Genomic DNA, 12245 nt, shown 5'->3' with positions numbered 1-12245 from the left:
TTTTACTTCAGATGAGAACTTTTAAGATAACTACATAAAGATGCACCTTACAACATACTGCATACACTCAGCTTGCTGTTAATGGAAACAGTAACAGTAATAGTACACATTTTTACCAGGTGATGGTGCACAAAAATATAAAAGAATTCCCAAAATTCCCATTTTTTTCCCCCCCTGCTCTTGAAGATGACATTTTGCCTACAAATGACCTTTCTTGGGTAAAGGTCAGTATGTAAGTGCACCATATTTGTAAACAGGATCATTAACAATAGATATAAATGTGAGGTAAAAATGCTACATTATTTAACTCAGCATAATACACTGAAAGATTAACAGTATCCAAATTTTGAGTTGACTGAAAACTCATATTTGGGATTATCCAATTCCAGTAAATGTAAAAAAATAAAAAGACAGAAACATGGAAAAATTGTGATAAGCTTTAGCACTGCCTGTGTGTGTGTGTGTGTGTGTGTGTGTGTGTGTGTCCATAGATAGGGTATATACCTATTGCCCTATGGCTGTTTTCACAGCATGTACATGAATGTGTATATATATATATATATATATATATATATATATATATATATATATACAGGTAGTTATGTACATAAATAAAATGGTGCTCTGCTGGGTATTCAGTGCCAGAAGGGACCAAACTGATGCCAGTACTGGCACTCATCTATTCTAACGTCCCTCAGACAGACAGAGGTAATGTGAACACAGGCCCGTTTTATCCTTTCTAGTCTTTTAATTCTTGATTCCCCCCCCCTTTGATTTATTTTGCTCTTTTTTATTAGATAAAATTTGAAGGCCTTCAGTGTAACAACCAAGTGAGTCTGTGGCCTCGTAGTTTAAGCATTTATTTAGATAATATAGCTGAAAGTACTGAAATTAGCAATTCTTTCCACTGATTATAAATTATTACCTTCTGTACAAGTGTTTGATACACAAACGTATATAAGAGATGGGTTTGGGATTACCTATGAGAATTAAAAAAAAAACAAATACACAAATGTTTTGTGGTATTTGGTAAAAACTGTTATAGTTTCCTTTTTCCTCTTGAAATTGAAATTGTTTCCAAAAATCACAGCTACTTTTAAGGGAGCCGGTAAGCTCGAGGATTATCCATCCTTTCATGCTGCCGTTTGCATTGTGTGCACGATTTTCATAAGAAATTTTGCATTTTAATTGTGCGGTGCTTGAAAGATTTTTGGATTCGTTGCAGGACGTGGTATTCACCAGAGGTGTATGCGGTGTCAGATCGAAATAGGTGTGTGTGTGTGTGTGTGTGTGGTCCTGAGTTAGTATTTTTGAATGCATGTGCTCCTACGTATGGATATATTTCTGTACCATGAAAAAGTACATTTGTGTGTGTGTGTGTGTGTGTGTGTGTGTGTGTGTGTATGTAGTACATATCAACATTGGTCTGAGTGTATGCATCTGTGCCAGTGATTTCCAGTACTTTGTGTGAGTGTGTGTGTGTGTGTGTGTGTGTGTGTGTGTGTGTGTGTCTGTGGGAGTCTTTGTATACGTGCCAAACCGGTCCAGCTGGCATCAGTCGTAGCTGAAGCCGAATCGGTCACACACAAAAACACTCTCTCTCCCTCTCTCTCTGTCTCACACACACACACACACACACACACACACACACACACACACACACACACACACACACACACACACACACACACACACACACACACAGAGTCAACCACATTCCTATTCTGTACGCCTGTAATTATCAACCTCTTCTGCATCGACTACCATGTTGGCGCGTATTCAGCGCCGGTCTATACACGCCTGATTCCAACCCTTCACTACGTACACGCTTCATTTTCCTGCACACACGCTCGCAGTGAAACCCCTCCATTTCATCCCGTACGGCTGCGCTGACAGCAGAATGTAATTACACACTAACTGCGGTTTGATATTTCGACTGGCTCAAGATTTAAGGTTTTATCCAAAAAGAAGGTCTGCGTGGTAAAAATAGGCACCGGAGTGGTCCCGCGGCTCCGAGGGGAGGAAAGCCTGTTCAGAAGCCGCAGAGGAAATTAGCTTTGTTGTCTACACGCAGCGGTGCATTTTTCGAAATTCATCAGACACCTTTTTCACAGCCAGGCACACTCGGTTTGTGTGTTAAAGTGATGGTCGGTTACCTGCCAAAGAGGCTTCACCTTCTTGTCGTGTACTGATCAGTCCTTGGCCTGCGTTTAAAGAGCTCTGATGTCTGATTTCACTCAAACGTGTTTCAGCACGTTTGACCAAAGATGTTCTGCAGAGACTGACGGGCAGGTGAGGGAGTCGTGCTTTCCCCCCTCACATCCATTAAATGCATGTCAGACGTCGCCTTGGGCGAGAACTCCAACAACAGGAGCAGAAACCATCGTTTATATGATGCTGTGTATAAGTTATATTAAAGGACAATAAAGATGAAAACTTCAGCAAGCAAGAAATTAGAGAGTATTTCTTCAGTAGAGTCACGTGAAGATGATGCAGCTTATTTTCTGTGGTCTCCAACATTAAGCAGTAATCAAGGACAAAGATGTCTTCCATAGCATGGACAATGAAAAGAATAAATTAATTTAAAACTGCGGTCAACGGTCACAAGAAAAAAAAAGTCAATTTTCACATTTTTTTAAAGAATAAAATTCTATAAATATTGATCTGAATATAAAACATCAGTAAAAGCATTTGAAATCTAGATCAGGATAAAACTGGAAGGTTTAGTCGGTGTGAGGCTGCTGAAGGAGGAATTTGTTGTTATATGGGGGGGGGGGTCATTTTGAGAATTACATCATGACAAATATTTAAATTTCAAAAAGATAAAATGGAAAAATAAATATGTAAATAAATAAATGAGACATTTTTTTCCCACTAGTTGGTGAGGAACCAGATTATGGAAGCAAAATGATGTCTTTTTATCATCTTCCCAAAAACTAGATTTTCTTTTTTTTTCTACAAAAACAATTTGTTGCTTTTTCATGTGCATACGGTAAACCATGATTATATCACCAGATCCCATACTACGCTTCTGTATGTTTCAGCTGTTTTGCCTGGTGGCTGAAACTTATACTTATTGTTGAGAAATGTATAAATCCTTAATTCCGTCGTCTCGTCAGTTCAGAGTGTGAAATTCATCCGTTATTTGCTGCCATCAAAAATCCCACAATGCAGTGGAGAAGACGGTGCGGATGGCCTGAACACAATAGAATCTCTCTGCTCGAGAATTTACTATTTTCTTCAGTAGCATCGGTTGCCTAGCGAGTGCACTAATTAGTCTCTGTGGAACGTCACTGTCCAGTGGGACAAAGATGGAAAAGAACACTGTATATGGTAAACCATCAGAGTTGATGTACTACTATATATATATATATAAGTATATACATAAGCTGGTTGCTTTTTCACGTCCCTGTTCATCTGAACAGTAGATTAGCTTGTTTTGTCGGGACATACAAAGAAACTAAATCTACACCTAAAAGAAAGTGGGGAATGAAAGTGTCGAGTTTGTTGTTCGGAGCACAAAGCCTTCGCCTTTCTGTACGTGGATCTGTGCATCGCAGGCACAGCAGATGTCCGTTTTGTTGTGCTGAGAGATCAGCGAGCAGGAAACATACAGAGCACGCACGCACACACACACACACACACACACACACACACACACACACACACACTGTCTGTGATCAGGAAAACTGGCTTTGGCTGTTTCTACAAAAACACTTTTTTGTGGCTCCTTGTGAATGAATTGTCCTTTAAATGAATAGATGAAAAACTGTAGCACACTTTTGATGTTGCTGGGAAATACGTCCCTATTGTCAGTGATGGTGAGAACATGTGACAACTTTGCCGGACTTGATTGTGTAGAGTTCACGTGTGAAAATGTCTTTTGTCTCTGCTTCCACCGGCAGTCAGCTGATTGATCTGTTAAGGCTGAATCATTTCCACATCAGTGATTGTTTTGTTTATTTCTGTAGATATAAAGGTCAGTCTTTATTATGTGAATGCTCTCACTAACTGCCCCCCCCCCCTTCTTCTTCCTCTTCCAGGTAAAACAGAGAGGAGTTTGTACTCATACGGCAGAGAGTCCAACCCACACTGCCATCAGGTCAGCCCGAATGTAATTTTCTTCTTTTATCTGTTTCAGTTATTTTAGTGCTTTTTAAAATGTGTTTGAGCCTCTGAGTTTGATTTGGTATCAGCTCCAGAGATGACAGGTACTTTAGCCTGTGGAGCAGGCCTGAAGTGCCCTAAAGCCGTCGGTGCTTTTGGTAAATGTCTCCAGAGGAACATGGAGCATGTCACCAAATATCCACCTTATGCCTTTTTGGCCACTTGTTCTACCCGCTGGATATTAAACTTTATAGAGGATGGTTCTAATGTGGCCTTAAACTTAAAACAAAAGGGGAGGTAAAGTATGTGGACGGGAGCTTTAAATGCAAGCTTTAAATTTAATGATGTCATTGAAGACTGAGCCCAGCCTTTAAATCAGCTGCTCTGAAGGGAGTTTCTGGAGTTGGAGGTGACTTTTGATCTCAGTCAGTTGTTTGGAAAACAGAGGAAGTCTGGAAGCAGTTTATAATAACCATCATTAATAAATTATACATTTAAATACAGTAAAAAAACAAAAACTTTTTGCTAATGTTTCCAAATTAGTAATGTTACCATTTACATTTATGTTGTAAGTTTGTGTAATAGTAACAAACTTTTTCTGATTTATGTATGCCACTTAAACCAACCACAGTCATAAATTTAAGTTACATGTTTTTGGCCCAGTGGCACACACACACACACACACACACACACACACACACACACACACACACACACACACACACACCGATGGAGGTTTGTTTTTGCCTCATTTGCTGGTCAGTGTAGATTTGTTCTGCTACATGCTCCCTAACTCTGACATTTAAGGAATTTTTTTTTTCAGTCTGTTAGTTTAAACTCGCATCACTTTGTTGTTCTAATAAAGTGGATTCATGCAAATTTGCAAAGTCATCTTTGACTTGTTGGCTGATTGTAGGCACCGTTTCCTGCATAATTTATTACACTGTGATGGTTATTACTGTACAGCAGCTACAAATCAGTCTGAAAAGTTGGAAACCTCCATTTGCAACTTTTCTGGTGTCTTAATATCCATGCATATATTCATGTGCCATCATTTAAACATAATAAAAGCTATAGAATACTCTCAGCTTGCTATGTGTCAATCATCCTCGTGACTACAATAAACAACAGCTGTTGCATTTTTTTTGTGAGTTCCAGAGAGATGTTTAACTTTATCAACTATTCCCAACTTTATTAAACAAATAGTTATTAATTTTACCTTTAAGGATTACTGTGTTCAGAGAAAAAAATGCATCAGCAATGGCAGCAGGTGTTGTGAAGACTTTTAGCTGCGTTTTGAATCTGCACTGTAATCTTCCTGCTCAGTTCTCGTGGACCATATGCATCAATGAGGAGATGCACGTCGATAATTAAGAGACATACAGATGTTGGCATTTGATTAAACAGAGAGGCTTGATGTGCTCGCTGTATTTTGATGACCACCAGACTCCGTTCCTGCACAGCCTGTTGGACGTGCCGAGTCTGATGTTAAGGATTTATTTTTCTTTCCGTCTCAAACATCTGTAATTAAATCTTATCAAAGAAGTGCATTTCCTAGATTAAAAAAATTCAAAGTTGCACTAAAAGGTTTTACAGGTTATTATGACCGTATGAAATACTATATGTGAAACATTTCATGTTGCGTATTAAGATGTTTGACGTTCAGATCTGATAAAAGCTGGTGAATAATTGTGGAGATTTTGATTATATGATTTAACTGCTCTGTAATCCAGATGTGCACACGTTTGTGATTAATGCACTTCCTAAAGTTGCTGCATAACTCTTCAAATATCCTAATACTTTGAGGTTACTTTCAGTTCTGGGGGTACAACAGAGATCGTAGCCTAATTCATTTTAGCCTTGCCTCTGGCCATTGCCAGTCTGTACGTTCATCACTGTTACTGAAATATTTCTACATATAACTGATGCAAAACTTAATGCAGATATTGATGGTTCCCTAAAGACTTGGGTGGTCACCAGACTTTCTCAAAGACCATCAACAGGTTAAAACAGTCAGTTAGACCTTTTTCAGGTGGAATCAATGATGGCCCAGTTCTGATAAGGCACGGCAACAACAACTACGAAAAAATCTCTCCTGAGTTTTATTTGCCCACCATCTCCTTGTAAGTAGTCTTTTTGTACAGCAGTATGTCCCTTTTATCGCTCTTGCAATACTTGGATCATTCCCTGAAGGTCCTGTATCAAGTACCATCTGCAACGCCCCACTGTATCATAATAGTTACCCTCTAACTTACATTTTGGAGTAAAATGAGACACTGAGTCTCAATGGGATTACCTGTATAAATAAAGGTTAAATTAAAAAAAATTAAAAAAAAAGACAAAGTGATGGTTGTGCTGGTGTGGCCGAAGTACTCTGCGTCAAGCATACCGTAATGAAGGGGCACCAAACTGGCATCACGCCACCGCTCAGGTTGTTTACACCAAATCTTCTCACTTAGGCCATTACAGCAGAATTCAGCAATGAGAGTCTGACTCTTGTGAAGGAATGTGCACGAGGAAAAATGAACAAAACCCAAGCAGCATGTTTATAGTTGCACTCCTGACCAGTCACGCCTTCTTTGGTCATGGACACTATGAAAAGTGCCGTGTGGTCCACTGGTCCCTTAATGTTACTTAGCAAGTGTCACATGCAAAACTAAGATGGTCAGTGCCACCAACATCGCTTCTACCACTTTCTAACTTATTTCTATCTTGAGTCAAGTGCATTAGGGACTGGTAATGGTCTCTCACAGCTAGTTCTTGGCACGTGCTCTCCAAATCTTATCTAACTCAATAGTGTTGAGGGGCCGTACTGGCAGGTGGAGTAAAAAACGAGGGCCGAATCTGAGCCGTTTGGGGAGGCCGGACACATTGAGTGGTGACCTTTATTTGCTGAAATCGTTTACACGGTCTTCATCTGGGTTTCTGACATGATCCAACTATTCAGCATGCAGTTCAGAGGGAGCATAATTTTAGACCTGATGAATCCCCCCATACTGGGGCAGTATCAGCGTGCACACACACATATAATACATGCCCTACAACTTAGCTGGAACTGGGATGTTGGCTTAGTGATCACCTTGAATTGTACATAATAATAAATGCCATAATATTATAACAACATTCCGGTTTGATTTAGGAGATTTTAGGATCAAATGTCATGTCCACATCATCCAGACCTTGTGTTTCGGGATGAGGGACACACAGGATCTGTCTAATAACAGGAAAAGCCGTTGCCAGCAGGGCCGATCAGACCAAACAAAATGATTGACAGTGGTCCAAATCTGGTTGCCTGGGGCAACTGGGCAGCCATTAATGTTGGGCCTTGTGAATGGAGAGGACACAGAAAGTGGAATGAAGGACAGGAATGGCAGGCAAAAAGCCCGATGTGGCATCTGAAGGACTCGCACTAGTTTTCAGACTTTTGAAAGGCCTTCGTCTCTTTTGATCCTTTGGTTTCTGAGGACACAATTTGGCCATGACAACTACATAAACAATGATGCACACACACAGACACACAACAACATGCCAGTTTCTGCCACATGCCAAATGTGCCATTTGTAGTTATTGGAATATTTGCCTTGCAGATGTCTTTCCACAGGTGGAATAAAGGTACCGTTTGCCCTCTGAGCCTTTATTTCTTCCTTTTATTCAGCATCAGTTTGTTAGCTGATTCACTCGATACGGATTATTAATTGTAATATGTACTTTATGTTCTCCCGGGGTGCATATAAACACAGCTCGTGAAATTAGAAGAAACATTGTAACGTAACAATTGTTGAGTCCAAAAGACAAACCTTGAACTCTTGTTGAGTGGACTAAGCTTCCTCCAGCCCTCTAGTTTCATGAGGATTACTGCTTCCATTCAGCAGTGAGGAACATCCTTCATCAAATGAGGTGATAACAACCTGCCGCCAGGCAGACTAGCCCACCCGCTGGAGACGTGCATGGATCTGATAAAAACCGATAACATTTGAAAGTCTTATTTGTTCATGTAGTCGTTCGTTCATTGGGATGTTCATTCACCTGCTTTTTCTGATGGACTTTAGAAGCATTTCCCAATCATCCCTCAGTGGTAACGGGTGGTGCATCCATCCATTTATTGCCAGGTGGTTTGCTGGTGTATTAATCGTCTATTCACTGTCTATTCTTTATCCTTTTTTTTGTTCTAAACACTTTTTTATAACTCTATCCATTTGTACTCATTTGTTCATCTAACAGTTGATTTGTTAACTTGATCAGCCTTTGATTCATCCATGCATCCATCCTTCTATCCATCCATTTCTCCATTTATCACCGCCTCACTGATCTTTTATTTATAACCGCCTCTTATATCCAGCTGTGGCCTTTGTACAAGACTACAGCAAACCGTAGAGGACAAAAATATGAAATAAATGAAACATTACTGCCTCACTGGCCATTTTCCTACTGGGCTGCTGTCAAATTGTCCTGCTACACAGTCTGAATGGCTCCTGATGGAAATTGTTTGGAAATGGCAGATAAATTTACATGCTGGGCTGAAGTCCAAAATCCTCTGGCTTCGTCCTCGGCTGTTAGTGAAAGAGAGAGAGAGGAAAAGCAGAGGGGAGGATGAGCTCACACAGTAACAGCAGGAAGATTTCCAATGACCCCGCTTTATTTCGCCAGTCTCAGACCAAACCAAATAGATTTCTTCCATTGGAGTTTCGAGTTAATTTAGGTTCTGGTTCCACGTTTTTTTGGCTGCGGTTATTGTGGAAGTTTTAAATTTAGACTTAATAATTTTGTCGCTGCCAATTTCCTCCATCTAAGTTCCAAAACACTCAATGATCATACTGGACTGCCATTTCATTTGAAATCTGTTATTCAGTTTGACATTGTGTTCATGTAAACCAATTATTTCTCTTTGGGAAAGTGGGTTATTTTTGCACTTGTCAATGATGTAATAGTTGGAAAAAAAACTGAGAACTGATCAGTGATTCCAGGGTCTGGAAATAAGGCGTCTAATTGTAAACTCAGAGGGGCTCAGAGTCACTGCAGGTGGGACGCTTTAATGCATCATTGTTAATGATCGATAAAAACTGTGACACCTGGGGCATGAACCACCAGAAAAAGCCTGAGCTGTAGGATTCATCCTCTGAAGACTATGCTTCATCTTATTTTTTTGTTCTGGACCAGTGTAGTGACTGGTCAGATGATTTAAACCTTAACCTGAATGTGGATCCTTCAGGATTTATGCAGAATTTAGACTCTCACTGGAAAGGCTTTGTGCCATGCTTTCATAGAGACAGACACAATTTCATGATCAGCTCAAAGCTGATCAGCTCTTTGAATGCTGATATTGATTCTCATCAGATACCAGCAATAAAGCGGATCTATTAGATTTCTGTAACGAGCTCAGTCCTCAGATTGCTTCAGATCTTTACGGCAGTTAGAGCGAATATCCTTAAGTTGGTCATCCACTCACCTGCTGTTCAAGCCTTCTGTTTGTGAAGGACAGCCAATCAGGAGAAAACTGGCTTAAAGGACGACGTTCTAAAATGGCATGTTTCACACAGAGGATAAACTAAAGGGCTTCACCAAGTATAAGATTGATGAAGAGTATTTGAACTATGAATTATGCAAAGATACTCTATTATAGTCCAAAAAAAAAACAAACACCCCCAAAAAAGAAAAACTGAATGAATATGGAGCTGGAAATGCGTCTGGTAAATTAAAAAAAAAACAAAACTAAAAAGTGTATATATATATATATATATTCTGAATATATATGCACTGATATTAGTTTACCTTTAAATAATCTGAAGGTCTATGTTAGAGTTTTATTTTAGGGCCATCCAGTTTTGGTTACCCTATCAGGTCGTGTTCCACAAAGCTGGTACCATCAGCAGTCCATCAACACTAGTTTCCAGTGTTTATTTTCTGCACAAGAGTGCTTTTTCTCCTCAGTGATTGCTTGTATCCACTTTGAACGGGGGAACCTGACAGGGTCATTGTGACTCTCACCAAGCTGTAAATGGGTGCTGGGGGATGGGAAACATGGCCTCCTGCCAACGCAAGAGCCCAACACCCCAGCAGTGATCTGTGCTCCCTCACAAACATCCACACACCCTCCAAAACCCATCATCTGCTGACAGAAGGTATAAACACACTCCAAACAGCAGGATGGAAAGAGAATGAGTCTGTTGTTGGATTACATGTGAAATCAGGAATAGAAATCTACTTCATATTACTTCATATAAGGCTAGATTTCCTTCAATGCAAAATATTGTTTTCATAATAAAATTAATTATTACACTTTACAATTTCCCCCAAACTACACCAAGTTACAGGATGTTATTTAAACAAATGAAAATAAAGCACTCTGCTACTGGGACGAGGTTCAGATAATTCACTGAAAATGAGTGGCTTTACATCCAGCTTTACCCGACACCTTTCACCTTATTAAACAAACAGCTGTTAAATAAACAGCAGCAGATTTCTATAAAAAAAACTAATTTCCAGTATGTTTATAAATTCTCCAGATAATTTCTTTCATAACTGCTTTGAATCTTTGCTCATACCGAGGCTCCTGGCTCTAAGCTCTGGATGGCTTTAGCTTTAGCTGCTTAGCCTTTGTTAGCTTCTCTAAAACCATGATCAGCTGGGTGAGGGTGATTTAAGTATCTCATTAACTTCTTAATGTTTTCATGGTGGCCCCATGGTGCAGTTTACTTAGGTGAACTTCGTGTCTTCACTCAGAGTGAGGAGCTTCCACGCTAGCAAAGTGTTAGCATGCGGGTTTGCATGTGACTATTTGCCTGCGTTGCTGTGCGCTTGCTGCACATGGATGAAACAGACTGACGGGCATGTGTGAGTCTGATGACCGGTGAGTGGACTCTAGTCCCCGACTATCCGATCAGTGTGTATGTAGTTGAGATTATTTATTGCAAATTTTTGACAGAGACATAAAATCTTTAAACGGAACATCCTAAATTTCGATGTTTATGAACCAAAAAGAAGCTGAAGAAGCTAACGAGTTGCATTATGGTAAGCATGATTCAATATTTTTGGAGCAGGAGGTATCTGGGATGGCTCAGTTTCATCTATGTTTTTAGTTCCTTATGTAGACATTAGTATAATATTTCACCTATAATGTTAATAATCTCCAGAGGATGAAGCCTAATAACTGTGCATTTCTTTTGACCATCATTCTAGCAACATCAGCACGACAAACTTTTTTTCCCAACTGACATTTATTTCTTTGTCTTCTTCCCAGAAGATGAACCCTTTAAAGCACCAATGTTCTCCACACAGTTCCTTTGCTGCCACCCTGAGGACACACGTACCTTCTTTTTTTACTTTAGCCAAGAAAAGCACACTGTTTGTTCTTCTCTGGTTTTATGGGGATTTCTGTGGTTTCACTGCTGCTGAGAGTATCACCTGGACTCCCATAACCACAGTGGAAACACCCTCATGGGTAGTATAATATATAAGCAGCACACGCACACACACAAACACACTGCATGGCTTTCATATAGCTGCTATGTAAAGGGGAATTCTGTCTACATAAGCAGAAAAATGCTCCTCATCTGGATGAAGGGATGGGAGTAGATGAGCCTCTACCATCACACCCTTTATATCTTCATATCTCATTGGTGGGGGGGGGTGTCTTCGGTTTTCTTCCCGTCTGAATTTTTTCCCTTCTTCTTCACTCTGCCGTTGGTTTGGGCCAAAACCACTATTTCGGCTGCACACACACGCACACACACACTCGCTCTCTCAGCCACACCAAAGCATGCCTGTCATCTACTTATCGCCTCACAGATCAGTAGGTTAGTCCTGGGCCGGCAGCGAGCGCTGAGGCAGCAGCAGCAGCAGTGTGGATGTGAGCTTCTGCTGGAATGCAACATGGGAAAAAAAAGCCTTTAACCCTTCATACACACACAAACACACACACACACTCACACATCAGTCAGCAAAAAAGTGCTAAAGCCTCCGTTTTTGAAGCTCTGCAAGTTTTCCGAGGCACTTAGAAGCTGCATTTTCCTATTAAACAAGCTGCACACACATGCACTTATATATAAATGTTCAGACTATTCCATAAATAAACCTAGATTTACTCTATTAAACTACAAAAATACTGTATCTGCAACATAGCAATAGCAATGTGATTTTTT

General features: G+C 40.1%; 1 protein-coding gene across 3 annotated transcripts in view; it reads left to right on the top strand.

Moving 5' to 3' along the window:
- The window catches only part of tcf4 (transcription factor 4), a 226498-nt gene that overhangs the window by 89554 nt on the left and 124699 nt on the right, over window positions 1-12245 (top strand). For 2 of the 3 annotated variants that reach the window (XM_030743166.1, XM_030743170.1), the window contains exon 6: window positions 4044-4102. In XM_030743166.1, coding sequence (XP_030599026.1) covers window positions 4044-4102 — 59 coding nt within the window. Of the gene's footprint in view, window positions 1-4043; window positions 4115-12245 lie in introns of all 3 variants that reach the window. The other variant, XM_030743169.1, reaches the window with a different exon arrangement.

The sequence above is a fragment of the Archocentrus centrarchus genome, chromosome 12, assembly GCF_007364275.1.
Source record: "Archocentrus centrarchus isolate MPI-CPG fArcCen1 chromosome 12, fArcCen1, whole genome shotgun sequence".
Lineage (NCBI taxonomy): Eukaryota > Metazoa > Chordata > Actinopteri > Cichliformes > Cichlidae > Archocentrus > Archocentrus centrarchus.
This window is presented reverse-complemented; position numbering and strand designations above follow the sequence as displayed.